General features: G+C 35.6%; 1 protein-coding gene across 1 annotated transcript in view; it reads right to left on the bottom strand.

Annotated features, from left to right (window-relative positions):
• The window catches only part of SPEF2 (sperm flagellar 2), an 87,231-nt gene that overhangs the window by 28,368 nt on the left and 43,418 nt on the right, over positions 1–15,445 (bottom strand). Inside the window, exons 22-28 of the mRNA XM_055699863.1 lie at positions 14,640–14,777; positions 12,047–12,207; positions 11,082–11,265; positions 10,160–10,322; positions 7,732–7,854; positions 4,864–5,002; positions 2,017–2,246 (exon numbers count right to left, since the gene is read on the bottom strand). Coding sequence (XP_055555838.1) covers positions 2,017–2,246; positions 4,864–5,002; positions 7,732–7,854; positions 10,160–10,322; positions 11,082–11,265; positions 12,047–12,207; positions 14,640–14,777 — 1,138 coding nt within the window. The remainder of the gene's footprint in view (positions 1–2,016; positions 2,247–4,863; positions 5,003–7,731; positions 7,855–10,159; positions 10,323–11,081; positions 11,266–12,046; positions 12,208–14,639; positions 14,778–15,445) is intronic.

Here is a 15,445-nt window from a genome sequence, read left to right as displayed (position 1 = left end):
TTATCAAAAGAGTTAGAGAAAATAACAAATACTGCAGAGCCACCTTCAGTTTGGGCAACGGCACTTGGAACAATAAAAAAATAATAATTTAAGGATGTCCTTATCAAATTAAAGACTGTGTCAGTAGGGAGGAAGGTCCAGCATATATTTTGTATATTTTGTCCATCGGTGCTTAGAATGGTGAATAATGTGCTTCCATGGAGATCCAAGTGTGCAGGATAATCGGCAGTTCTTTAAAAGTTTAAATTCCTAGGAAACACAAAACTGTTTATAATTTTATAAGATTTCTTTTGTAAGTACGATGCAATTTTAAAGTATATTGGCACTCCCACTTTTTGCTTTCATTTTGGCAATTTGTTAAACTTATCTTGAAAAGACATCTTTCTGATCCTTATCAAATAACCTGTGAGAAATCTGTTTATATATTTATTTTTTCCAACATTCTCCTCTGTCACTCTTTGTTTTGCTTGGATTTCTAGGTAAAATTCTTCTTCATGTAATCTCCATAATGCTACAGAAAATAAACCTAATATTTTATTTTCAGAAGAACTTTCAGAATTTTGCTATTAATATAGTACAGAAGAGTGGTAGATTTATTCTGTTCAGACTTGCTCTATAGTCTATGCCTTGTGTGCTCATTTGTGTGGATTTCCATTATGAATGCTCAGGGGGCTGCTCAAGTGAGTAAGAATTAGAAGACTAAGATGTTTGGCAGCAAATCTAGATTTGTTCAGAGGTTCTCAAAGACAGGGATTGGTTTGTTTCTTTTCATCTCCTTCAGAGCCGCTGTCCAGCAGTTTCACTGCCACCATGCTGGGTGGTTTAGTGTTTTTCCCTCTTTTCAGTAAGAGACTACCTACTAAGGAGGCATGATATTGAACAAGGGGAAACAAAAGGATGTGAAAAAATTTCCTGATTTCCTGATGTTTTAGGAGAGGAAGGATTTAACTCTTCCTGTGGAGACTCTGTAATGAAGGGAAGTGGTTGCCTTAGGAAATCTGGGATGTGATCTGTGCAGTCTTAAAGTATGTAAGAGAACTGGAAGTATTTAAAAGGTGCCTTGTACAGCTTGTGCTTCCCATCCTAATTCAGCTATCCAAAAATGTAAATATCTTGACTTAATAGTCACCAGACAGTAGAAGAATGCTGTTGCATATTCTTTGGGACCTTATTTTAAACAGTAACTCTTTACCATTGTCCCAGAGAACATCCAGCAGCATTCTTTTACTGTCTGGTGACAATAATAAGTCAATATATTTACCTTTTTGCATAGCTCTGCAAATCATCTTGGGTAATTTTAGTGAGTATAATACTATTATCAAAAGGACAATATTGTAGAAAGATAAAGATTTTGTCTTCTTGCTTGTTATAAATGTACAAGGAAAATAGTTGTTCTGTTTTAAACATGTCAAGAATATTAGAGTTTGTATTAGACAAACCTTTTAAGTGGAAAGAATAGTCAAACTGCTACCTGTGTTTCACCTCACCATGATTGTAAATGTGCAGATTTTTAGTTTCATATGGCATTATATATGCAATACTATCTGCTAAATTAATGTCTATAGAAGAGTTTGGACTGCTTACACACACACATGCTTCCACACTATAGGTAAGATGTTATGCAACTGTCTAAAGGAAAACTGTAAACATCTTTGTCCCTAAAATGGATTAAAGCACAAAATATAATTAGAATTTCTCCTCTGAATAAGGAATTAAATTCAACTTAATTGTGCTTTCTTGGCCTTAAAACATTGGAAGAGTTGGATCCAAAATTTTTAGTACATGATTACACATTGTATTTCATTATTTTAATGGCAATCATACTAAAATTATAATTACAATATGTAAAACTGACAGTAATTAAACCTTCTGCAAATATGTTTTTATTTAGATCTTTAATTTTAGCACAACCTTTAACAATATAAGTAACTAATGTTTAATTGCTCCTAGCAATTACTTTAAATTTTAAGTAGGTAACACAATCCTTCAGGAGTGAAAAGGAAAAATTTTTCTTACCTTTAGGTGCCATCTGTAGAAACTGCTTATGAAGTGCATTAAGTTGTGAAACAGTAAGAGTACCACTTCCAGAGGTCTCTACACGTGGAACATGTGGTAAAGGAACAGGGTCAGGAATAACTTTTACATCAGTGCTGATGAAGAAATCAGTTTCTTCTAAAATAATTTCATACTGGATTTTGCTAGAACTCTCAATGTGATGTCGTGAAACCTCAGCCAGCTTTTCAACACTACGAAAGCGTAAACACAGAAAACAATGAGTACTTTTAGTATTAATTTTTTAATCTAAAATTAATATTAACTTAATAACTTGGGTTCAAATTTTACTATGTTTATGCTTTGAGAGCTTTCCTGAAGTAAGAATTACAAATCCTCTCTGTGAATTCTGTTCTCAGAAAAATAATTATGAAGTGTACTCCTCCTCTGGCAGCAAAAACTCTTTTGCCTGTTGTCTGTGATAGAGAAATTTATATAAAGGCATATCTAAGCCACAGAAAAGATCTTATGGAAAAATATGAAAGGGTAAGACTTTCTTTATTTCATAAACGTTATATGGGTTGAGCATACATACTCCATCTGTAATCATCCTTTAGCCTATTTCAATGCCTTGTCTTCTGCTCTGCCCTGAAATGCTAGATGTATAAAGCACTTTGTAAAGTAGCATTGTGGAGGGACTTATGAACTCCTGTTTCAAGTGTAATGAGTACAATTTATACAGGGAAAGGTGTCAGCTGTCCATAATGTTCAACTAGATATAGTTTTGGCCTGGGCTGTCAGGTCAAAGGACACGACCTGTAAATATTGTGTCTTTGGTAGCAGGAGAGCAAATAAAACTGTCTGGAAGGCAGAGGCTCAGCCTCTTTGAGCTAGTGCCTGTTAGGGCCTTCATATGCTTCAGACTGGTGACAGCCAACAGAACTTCACCAAGGGCAAGTTGTACCTGACAAATTTGGTGGCCTTCTATGACACGGTTACAGCACTGGCAGATGATGGAAGAGCAACTGACACTGTTCCACACAGCATCCTTGTCTCTTAACTGGAGAGACATGGATTTGATGGGTGGAGCACTCAGTGGATAAGGAATTGGCTGGATGGTTGCACTCAAAGAGTTGTGGTCAATGGCTCAATGTCCAAGTGAAGACCAGTAAAAACTGGTGCTCATCAGGGGTCCATACTGGGACCAGTGCTGTTCAGCGTCTTTGTGGTGACATAGACAGTAGGATTGAGTGCACCCTCAGCAAATTTGCTGATGGCACCAAGCTGTGCGATGTGGTCAACATGCTGGAGAGAAGAGATGCCATCCAGAGGGACCTGGACAGGCTTGAGAGGTGGGCCTGAGTGAACCTCATGAGGTTCAATAAAGCCAAGTGCAATGTCCTGCACCTGGGTCGGGGCAACCCCCAGTATCAATACAGGCCACAGGACGAAAGGATTGAGAGCAGCCCTGAGAAGGACTTGGGAGTGCTGGTGGACAAAAAGCTCAACATGGCTTGACAATGTGCACCTGCAGCCCAGAAACCCAACTATATCCTGGGCTGCACCAAAAGGAGCATGGCTAGCAGATCCAGGGAAGTGATTCTCCTCCTCTACTCCTCTCTTGTGAGATCCCACCTGGAGTACTGTGTTCAGCTCTGGAGCCCCCAGCATAAAAAGGACATGGACCTGTTGAAGTGGGTCCAGAGGAGGACTACAAAGATGATCAGAGGGCTGGAGCACCTCTCCCATGTGGACAGGATGAGAGAGGTGGGGTTGTTCTGCCTGGAGGAGCAAAGCCTCCAGGAAGACCTTACAGCAGCCTTCCAGTACCTAAAGGGGGCCTACAAGAAAACTGGAGGGGGACTTTTTACAAGGGCACGTAGTGACAGGACAAGGGGTAATGGTTTTAAACTGGAAGAGGATAGATTTAGATTAGATACTAGGAAGAAATTCTTTACTGTGAGGGTGCTGAGGCACTGGCACAGGCTGCCCAGAGAAGCTGTGGATGCCCCATCCCTGGAAGTGTTCAAGGCCAGGCTGGATGGGGCATTGAGCAACCTGGTCTGGTGGAAGGTGTCCCTGCCCGTGGCAGGGGGGTTGGAACTAGATGGTCTCTAAGGGCCAAACTTTAAACCTCCAACTCAAATCATTCTATGAATGAAATCCTGTATTTCTGTCTCTTGTCTTGGTCTTGCCCTGACATGGATCAACCAGCGCAGTCCCAGGTATGCTTCAAAAATGAGTACAGGCGAAACGTTTTCCAAAAGGCAGTGATCCCTTTTTTTTGGAAAGTAAAATCCTTTAATGAAATGGACATAGGTCATTCTATGCCAGATGGCCTAAGTGTCATAGAGTGGTCCCAAGCACATTTTATTTACTAGGACAGCAAACTTGCAAAGAAGAAGTTGTTGTGGTTTTTTTTTTTTTTAATGGACCTCGAAATAATGTTGAGAAATGTTATACATCATGGTAATAATAGCAAGTGGAATTTTCCAGCATGTGTGAAGCACTAGAAAGAAAACAACCCCACAATTCAAAGTAACAGAAGCCACTGAAATGATACAGAGGCTTCTACTAAATCGAATAACTGGTTGTCTGCTGATGCTTGTAAACCTGCTAAACCCATAGTGTAGAAAAAGAGCAGAACTGATAATTACCTCTACTGCTGCCATCAGACCATGTAACCATCCAAGGAATTAGTTATTACCATTGAGGTATTTAAGATACAATTAAATTCCAGTTCATGAAATGAAATGATTATTTTCTATGTATTTTTTTCAGGTTATTTGCTACTATATATATGACTGTCTTTACTAGCATAGACTAGTTTGGAAAAAAAAAGGTTCCTGTTTAAACTTGGGTATACATTACCTTGACATTTCTGCCAAGAATCTGGATTCAAGCCACTTTTCCATATCTTTATAAGCCTCTTCTGTTTTCATTGTTAACTCTTCAACAAATGCTAAAGCTTTTTCTTTTATAAGTTCTAGTCGAGATTTTGCAGCTACTTCTGTTTAAACAGTAATACCGTAATAATAATTATAAAATTTGAGGAAAATTCTCAGTCTTAAGCATTTAAAGTTTAACATGTTTACCAGTTTTTAGGCAGTAAAATATTTATTTCACTTCTTATATTCTTGAACAAATTATTTTTCAGAATCACCCCTATTACACCATGTATTTTACAAAAGTGTGTCTTCTATAAGCATCAGAATTCACAATGTAACAAATACCTTGATAAAACTAATATAGAGGTGCAGGGGATGTTTAATTAGAGAGTGACATTGAACTAAATTGACACTACACAGCCACAGATCTAGAAGCTTAATGATGCAAGTGTGAGTACCCTGTTATGGATACATTTTAAAGAAAACACATCTAAATCATTATATATGTTAAATCACAAAAAAAGTTTGCTTTTCTGTTTCTAACCCCCAGCTCTTTAAAATTAATCTCACTGGTTTTCCTCCAAGCTTCCTACATATAATTGTTTTATATCCTCATACTCAGGTTGCATTAGAAAAGAGTCTGGTTAGTAAGCACTAAGAAAATAATTCACCTCCACCAAAATAATGCATAGAGTATTTTCATGAAACTATAAAAAACATTTGAGTTTCATGATTTTTTGTTTTCAGAATGGGAAGAACTGAGGGAAAAAAAAAACCTGGTTTCTCACTGAGAGGCTAATACTTTGAAGAAAGGAGCTAAAAGGACAAGAAAGGGGAACAAGTCAGCAATGTCTGAAGTGAAAAGGATGCCAACTGGATGAAAGGACAGCAAAGATAACGTATTGAGAGACACATGGAACAGGAACTGAAAGACATTCAAAGTCTTACAAAAGAAGAGTAAGAAAAGAGGACCAGTGGCTGGAGATTATTCTCAATCCTGAAGGCAAGTTCAGTACTCAACTCCAGAATCTATTAAACAATTAATATTATATAGTAACTAGTAGAGTGACTTCAAAGTTAAAGACTGTAAAATTATTTACATTATAATCCTTATTCTATACGTTACTAAGTTTTCAAAACACTTAAATTTGGGGCTGAAACTTTCTTTAGGCAACCAACGTAGAAAGATGGACCCTGAAAAATACAAGGCATGTCCTTCTAATGTTATTTCTCAGCCACAGTAGAATACAACTCTGCACATGTTCTGTTTTGAGCAAGAAAGAGTTGACTTTCAAAATTTTAAACATAGAATGCATTGGGTCTCATGGAGGGCTATTTGATGGCAAAAACAGGATTAAAGGTTCTAAGCAACTAAAAGTACCTTAAGAGGATGCTTTGTGCCTGTCTAGTCACTTTTCTTTAATATGGTTTAAGGCTGCCTTATTTGTGACTTCTCTGCATTTTCCTTGAGTAGCTGCTGCCAGTACGATACGAAGATAAGTCTATGACAATTTTTGTCTCCCTGCATTTTCAGAAGCAGGTACTGCACATTTCACTGATAAAACTGCTCTCTTAACAGTAGCAAAATAAAAGGCAAGGCACATTGATACAATACAGAAATGGAATATGAAATCAGTTGGTATGTTTTTTTAAACTGTCTGCAACTAGTGACTTTTCTAGTCTTTATGTATCTCTATAACCAAACGCACAAGCATCCACTTACCATAGCTGTAAGTGAAACTATGATCCTCAAATGTACCAGATACATGTCTGTGCAATTATCCAATACAGCTCAGCAGATTTAGTCATCTTTAGGTTCTTATCTTAGCTTTTTTGTTAAATATAAGGTGAAAATGAAGCAAACTCAAGAAAACAAAACTTGTCAATGAATCAAGATTTTCAAAGTTACTACCATTCCTCTCCTTACTATTCCAAAACCTTAAAATACTTATTTCTAAACTACTTTTGGATTAAACGATGTTGAAGTGGTAGGTGTACAAGCATTTGGTCTGTTGTGGACCTAAAGAAGCCTGTGTTTTGCCTAAAGCCTAAAGAAGAATTTGTGTTTTGTTCATTAATTGCTGTTTTCCCTCTACTTTTCATAATAAATACTATGCAAAAATTAGCCTGCCAAGATGGTAACATAATGACAGGCTTGCCAACTGTTGACAAATCGAATCTCTGACAAGATCTTCTGCCTTCCATTAAGTGAGAAAGAAGTCTTCTTCTTCCAGTCTAAGCCCATCTCCAAAAAAAATTTCAACCCATTTTCAATGTGGGACTTCTGTTTTTCAGACATCTAGTTTGCTTGGAAGTTATTGGGTAAGACAGATAAAGAGACCAACTGAACAATATGTTGTTTTTTGAATGGTCTGTCTGGAAAGGAGTTTGGAAGGATAAACAATCTGTGTCTTCCTGCTTGAATCTCATGCAGCTTAAGGAAGAAGGAATCGGAGAGAAGAGTACCAATGAAATATATAATTGCCAATAAATTCTTTCCCAGATCAAAAAACATTTCAAATACTGAAAGATGAAGAATGGATGACCACCTATGTGAAATTTATTTTCTCATGATGAAAACTTGCTTAGTCATGGAAAAATAAATTAAACAGAAGAAAACTAAAAGAAGAATGAAAAACACATTTTTATTTTAAATAGATCTACCACAAAATCACTGATGACTACTACCCTAAAAAGATTCCTGATTTCTCCAGACACTCCTTTCTTTCCCCTCCTTCTTCTTACTTATCCATCCATTCCACCTAGAGCTTCCATCTAGTTTTGACTATTACACTACCTAAATTAGGAATAATGATCACCTGCCAATACAAGCAATCAAATAGTAACATACCTTCATGTTTCAAGGCACTGAAATACTCTTGTTTTATTTTAAGAGTCAGTTCTCGTTTCTTTAATTCTTCTGGAGTTATAGGACCTGGACTGACTTCAACCACAGATGCAGTAGAAGGTGGTCCTGCAGGAAAATAGAACTCTCACAGTCTTTGACTTTGCTGGTTTACATATCACAAGATATCACGTTTTTTAAAATGAAAAATGGCACTACCCACCTTACTTAATGCAACTGTTTATGAGAATACAAAGGTGGTTATTCAGGTATCTTATATCAAAATAACATTTTTAGATTTTTTCAAATGTGATTTACATCTGCAAGACACGCTAAGATTAATACTAAAATTACTCCAGCATACACAACCCTTAAAATTAGTTAAATAACATCCTAAAATATATTTCTGAATGGAAATCATGACTGCATAGGTGTGCCTCTGTTGTGATCCTAGATGGTCAAAATGTCCTCTTTGATCCTAATCTACCCATTTATCACAACCAGCACATAAATAAACCTCTTTCGAATGATAGCTGTTCCTTCTGGAGCAAATTCAGGTTTAGCAAACTGTAGTAAAAATGCCATGTTAGTTAATATCCTTGACTACCATCAAAACAGTGAAAAGAATAATAATGCTATTTAAAAAAAAATCATAATATCAGAAAAAAAAATAAGAGGTATGTTCTTAAACCATTCTGTTAGCTGCTTTTGCAGATTGTTTTAACTTACATATCTATGAACAGACATTGTAAAAGCATTTTATCATGTTTTTAAAGATTGTGTGAAATTCTGTAATCATAACACTATGATTATTACTCAAAAATATTTAAATATTTGTAACTGCTTTGTTACGAGAAGAGCAGATGGAGCTGTTACAGAAAAAAATAATGACGTGCATGATACATAAAGCATATGGTCATGAAGCAAATGGTCAAATCTAGAAGTGATAAAATTATATGTGATAAGTTGTATCACTTAGTTACTAGCCTATAGCTGTATCCTAAGGAATTCTATTTGGCAAGAAATCAAAGTTGATACTTCAGTAACAGATACATCAGTTGATATTTCAGCTTCTACCATGAGGAATGCATAGCTGAGTTCTACTTGCAGTTCTGTCACCTTAGAGTTTTGTGATTTCAGGTTAAATCATCTAGTACCAGGTCCGAACAAAAAATTAGTTCCAAGAAGCAATCCACAAACCCCAACCTAGCCGCTTGAAATACAGTAGATGATAGCTGCTATTTTTTTATCACAAAGCTTTTCCAGAAATCTGAAAACCTGCTGGATTTCTGGGCTGGATTGAAATGCTAAGCATACACCTAAGGCTGCCTGAGGCTCACAAATTAGGTATCCATATGGCTAAGTATTGTCAGGAATATACTTATTCGCTGTATTATGAGCGGAATCAGCCAGAGAGAGAACACTGAGTACAGTGCAAATAAAATGTCAAACTGAAAAAGTAAGACACTTTATGCATAATAAACTTGCAGTTACAGACGTCTTGCTTGGAAATGGAGTACCTGCATTTCAGGCTACCCTCACACCCACAGGGCCTGAGCTCCTCTCTTGCTGTGTAGACTGTCTTTACAAAAGATACAAGGTTTTGGCTACTAGCCTTGCTTCCTGCTGGAGCTATGACATTGTGCAGAAAGAAGTGGAAGTTACTTAAACCACTACCCCAGTCAAGGAAGTATTTATGAAAAAAAAAAAGAAAGTATAAACAGCATTGCAGGTCAGCATTCCTTCCAGCAGGCTGCCTGAATTGCTAGACTAAAAAGACAGGGGGGTTTAGGTCTGTTCCTCTTTTTCAAATAAATTTTGTATTCTTACCTGGTTGGACAGATTCTTGCCAGGGTTATAAGCAAGATCTACCTCAATGCGAGTTCTGGTGTTTTTAGGACTACATGTGCCATTAGATTTTATGGTCTTTGTTTACACCATGTTACAGTTATATATAAAAATTACGGACTTTGATAGATCCATGCCACATGGCTGATAAATTAATTCCAAAATATCTTGGGATATGGAATAATTTTTCCACTCTATTCCAGTACTTTTATTTTAACACTTATGGCTGGAAAGTAGACAGAATTTAATGGAATTCTATTTAATTCGATAAACTAGTTCTAACTATTTACTTCTAAAACAGCACATGAAGAAAAAAAAATACTTACCTTCTAGGTTCTAGTTAGAATATTTATTTGCACATAACAATAAGCACAACACATATGATTAAATAAATGCAACTGTCACTCAAAAGACTCTGCACTCCTTTATCACCAACAGCTTTTCACACTGATATGTCACATTTGGCATTTCAAAAGAGAAATTAAATCCAAATTAAATGTCTTGGCTTACTCTTTTCTGTATTACTCATGTAATTTGTATTTAAGTAATTTCAAGCACTCTAAAACAAATTCCACATTTCAAATACCTTTCTTTTTAGTAGCTGATTTGGGAGAAAGCTTTTTGGCATCTTTGGTATCTTTCCCAGCAGCTTTTCCTGACAGTGTCTGTGAAGATTTCAGATCTCTCCGTTCTAGCTGCTGACGTTCTTTTTCTTCCTCCATTTCTTTAGACTGTATTTCAGCTGTTACCTTGACACCATAGTCACACATAGTAAAGTACATAGTACCAACACGCTGCAGCTACTGTTTTAAATAGCTTATAATTACTGAAAGTAATTGCTAAGACATACACACATAAATAAAACTATTTAAACTAATTACATTGATTACATTTTAATTATTTATCAAAAGTAAAATTCTACAGCAAACATGCAAGACAGGGAGACAGTGGTTTTAATTCTAGGAAAAGGTGAGAAATGTTAAGAATTAACACTATGCAAAGCAAGTCTACAGTTACACTGTAAAGGTGTGAAAATTCACTTAGTTTAAAATGATCAAAGAGGAAAAAAAAGCAAACTTAGAAACCAACCATTTGAAAACCCACTTAATTTACTTTTACCTATATATAAAAAAGAATGTAACCATAGCTTTTGAAGCTGTGAAAGGTTTGAGCAAACATTGCATCACAGGATAAACTTGTCCCTCTTCTCATGCTTCTATTGAGGGATAAGAGGAGAGTTTATTATAGAAGAAGGTGATATACAGACTCAACAAAGTATTTCTCTCAGTAATGAAAGGAAAGGGTCAGTTATAAATACAGAGGTGCTGATAATACACAGATTCCAACATTTTCCTCATAGAAACACACTCAATAGAAATATCAAGAGTGGAGCAAGAGGCAAGTAATTGAGATACACCGTGTGAGGGCTGTGTGTTTAGGCTGCCCACTGAATGGGAGGGTTTGACTGACTGATCCAGAAATATGTAAGTAAATAAAACATTCCTTACCATGTTTGATAGCACTGTTACCGCTGTTTGCCATGTAGATGTAATAAGCTTTTCATCTCTCCCAAAAGACGTCACTCCATTTTCACAACTCTCATCCTTAGCACTCTTCTGGAGAGTTGCCTTGGGTTTTGACTTCGTAATATTTATTTCTGGTGAAGGCAGTTTCCAAGAAACTAGAGGGATCCTTAAAAATAAAATATAAGGCATAATTCAAACCCTCTTTCTATAAAGAGTGTTAATTTATAACTACATTGGAGAATATGCTAGAAGAATGAGAACACTATTTTCATAATTTGCCATAGCAACAGAAAAAGGATGAACTTTCCTTGTGACCAAAAGTGGTGAAATGTGTGGATGACAAAAAAACTATCTAGTTTAACTACAGAAGCTAAGAAATAACAATAGATGCATAAAACTACGTCAAATGACTGTGTGATCTGCTGATATATTCCACATGGGCTAGAAGCACAGCCTCATTACTCAGATAGTTTCTATATGAACTGTAAGTACTTTAAAAAAAGCAGGTGTCATTATTGACAGCATTTTTGATACTGTAAAATTACATGATGCTATCTCTTGCCTTTTAATATGGCATTCAGTTCTATGCATCTTTGTAGGCTGCTCTGATTTATTTTTGTCATCACATAACCCATTTAATTATGTTTATTGTTGCAAATTTTAAACCTGTTAATGTTCCATAATAATATTTAACTTACTTATGTGAAGATTGTGCTGGAAACTGTCAGCAACACAGAGGGAAGTAGGAACCATTTCTATAGCAGATTTCATTCAAAGACAGCTTTTAAAATCTTTTATAATTCAGTGATGTATTAGTGAAAATGGTATAGGTAAACCAGTAAAAAATCATGGATAAATTACATCTATAAGATGATTTAAGACTCATCATTTTACTATAAACCCTAGTTATTTGTTGATATTCATATAATTTATTAATGCATTTCTACCTCCTTGATTTGTTTTGGTCTTCTTTCTGCTCTATGTCAATAATATCTAGCAATGGGATTCTAGTAAAATCTTGACCATCATCTGTTGGTATTTTTCCTTCCATTGCCCTATAATAGTCATGAAGAAGTCTCTTCGTATCTTGGAAACGATCCACTTCAGCCTCAAGAAGGACAGAAAGATTGCAAGTCAAAACAGGACAGAGCAACATTCTATTACATTTTTAAATACATGATAGCAGAAGGAATTCTAAATCCTAAGAGTTTGAGGGAGAGCAACAAACATAACCATATTTGTTTGAAAATTTGTAGTATAGTCAATGCATACTTATACTTGCATCTATAATGTCTTCATACCTGTGTTTCTAAGAATTGTTGTTAGAACAGGAAAAATGATCTACAGTAAATAATGTTTGATGTACTGAATTTAATTACAATATTTTTTGATCTGTATGTATTTTATAGTAGCAAGTACACTAGTACCAATAAATTATACTTTTTTTTGTTCAAAATAAGTAAAAACCTTAATAGCATAAAATAAAAGGGCTTACGTGATTTTAAAAGACATACAGTTTTTCTGGACCAAAGAAACCAACAGACTCTACGTACCTAGGTGTCTTTTCGTGATCTTTTTTGTGTGAATCATCTTAGAAGAAATCAATATTCAAAAGATAAAAAAACATTTAACACCTGTCATGTTTTGATTTATTGATACAGTATGGTGTTAGTTTCTAACTGACAAAACAGTACTAAATATTCATGGGAAAATGCACAAAACCACATTCACAAAACAAAGGATGAAACCTTTGTGGTGTAAACCAGCACGTATCCATAAGTTAAGGAGAAAATATGTTCTAGCGTAACATTGTGTACACAGAAAGGTGGGAAGAAATCTGATAAACGGCATTTATACAAATCTATGTGTTTATACAGTAACAGAGCCACCTGGGGATTATATGTAACTTCCCACAGAAAAACCACAGACAAGAGCACTCAATACCAAAGTGCCTATTTTTGGCTGGTTGTCAAACAAAGCCATAACATAACAATACAGTTATTGTATTTTTAGTTCTGTAGTTTTACCATTAATAATTCATGTATTCCGAGGAGTATATACTAAGAAAGTAAAAATTGTTTCCTTTGCATTTTTCTTTTGGAAAACAAAAGCTTATATATGGTTAATACATGTATTTGTAATTTTAAATGGCTATTCTGCATATCCACATAAAAGAGATCAAATTAGATTCATAGTGAATCTCCTCTGGACTGCATCAAATGTAACCATGAAATCCTGCTAGAAGAGAATTAGGATTGCAAAACTATACATGAATATAAAAGAAGAAAAATAAAAGATTTAAGATTAGCAATACTACTTTAATTTCAAGATATATTTTAAAATACTCAGTCACGTAAATATCCTAATTACAGGATGAATGTGGTTCAGTTAGTCAGCAGTAGTTTGCTATTTTGACCTCTCTCTTTAGTTGGTGGCCTTAAGTCTTTATTTAGGGCATTACTTGGAAAACAGAGTTAATAATTTCCTTAATATCATAACTGACTACTTCACAAACTTTACTTAAATTACCACAACACTCATACAGGATAAGAGTGGTTATCTTGTTTATTAAACATACAAAAATAGAAGAGAGAGAATTTAAGGGCAGGAAACTCACCCTAAGCTGCTTAGGCCTGATTTTCAGCCAAATTAGCATCACATGGCATGTGTTTAAAGCAGTTCTCATTGGTCTTCTTTAAAGTTGCCAAAACTTTTCCAGAATGCTCACTCAGTTTACAGAAAAGCCTGACTAGTCCAGCCTAGTCTAGTCTATTCCAGTCCAGCCCTAGACCAAATGTTTGCACCTAGAACAGCAGTCACAGGGAAATCTCTGCTTCAGGAGCTGAAGTAATTAATGGTGAGGCTGAATGAAAGGAAAGGCTTAATGCGGGAGAGAGGGGAGCCAACTAGTTGAAGATTATCTATTGAAAACTTTAGTTAGATATGTGAAAGCTGGGTCATATTTGCATGGAATTTCTCAAAAGTAACAAATGATAGCATATTCTCAGAAACATACCTTGCAGGTTTTTTTTTAGTCTGTAGGTAAGATTTGCAGCCACACCAGTGAAGTCAGAACTGAAATAATTTTGTGATACGGGAAATACAGGACAACCTTAACAGCAAATGGGTCTACAACAGCAGTGTACTATGTGATTTGTAAATTAAGGGTAGACATAAATATGATCACAGAAGGATAAGCAGCTTTAACAGTTCTGTTACAAAACTCAGATGATTTACTGGACTGATAAAATTGCAAAAAGTAGCACTATACAACACAGACTGAAAGTCTGGGGGATTGGACAGTAACAATGGTATTTTTATTAACCATTTCTGCCTGCCTAACAGTTAAATGTTTGGAATGCCATCTACTTTTTGTCTTTTAACTCTCTAGATAAATTCAGAAGAGTCATGAACAGTTGCTTATCTAATTCTCAATCCCTCACTTATTTGGAGACAGCCATACAAAATTCCTCTGAGGCTTACTGTCCTCCAAATCTAATTCATTGTCCCCTTCCACCGCACTCTATAGTAGATGCATACCTGCATAATTGAAAAGAAATGGTTCATTGCAATACCCCTGTGATCTTGTAACCAGCCATCATTCATGATAGTAGTACGTTCCTGCTCTGCTTCTTCCCTTCTGTTATCACAGATATCCCAGAGACGATTTCTTAGGTCCTAAAATACATAATATGTGTGTGTGTGCGTATATATATTATATATATATTAATAATAATCAAATATGAGAAATAACTATGAAAGAAAAAATACCTTTTGTATATTTATTATTTAAAATTATATTTTTTGCCTGTGCACAAGGCATCTTCCCATTTGGGGATTTTTCTTTGTTGTTATATGTTAAAGCCTGATCACCAAGTCATGTGCTTACAAATAGCTGACAGGAAACAGCTTTACAAATACACCAGCGAGAATACAAAGATATGACATGAATGTATAGGTTGCTTTCCTCACTTTCCTCAGGCAGAGAAGACCTATCTAAGCTAGACAAAGACATGAAAATATGAATAGTTAAGCTCCCAACTGCACCAACAACTTTCTGCTTGAATGGTTTGCTAACTAATACTTTGTAAGAATGATACTCTAAGGGGACGTGTAATAGGAAAAATTCTGAGAAAATTATGTCACAGTTCAAGTATTCTTCCAATTAGCTCCAAGCCATTTTTCTTTAATGTTCATTATAACTAAGGGCTCTCCAACTAGTGATTATATCTAATAGCGGCACTATGTGGCTCACTGACAGCACTGAAGACCTACTAAGTATACAACATGCAAGCAAACCCTCTGTTCCCTCCTGTCATCTCTGCATGGAAATAGAGTGACAGACC

Source organism: Falco cherrug, chromosome Z (genome assembly GCF_023634085.1).
Source record: "Falco cherrug isolate bFalChe1 chromosome Z, bFalChe1.pri, whole genome shotgun sequence".
Classification (NCBI taxonomy): domain Eukaryota; kingdom Metazoa; phylum Chordata; class Aves; order Falconiformes; family Falconidae; genus Falco; species Falco cherrug.
Note: the sequence above shows the minus strand (reverse complement) of the source record. Positions and strands in the feature narration are given on the sequence as shown.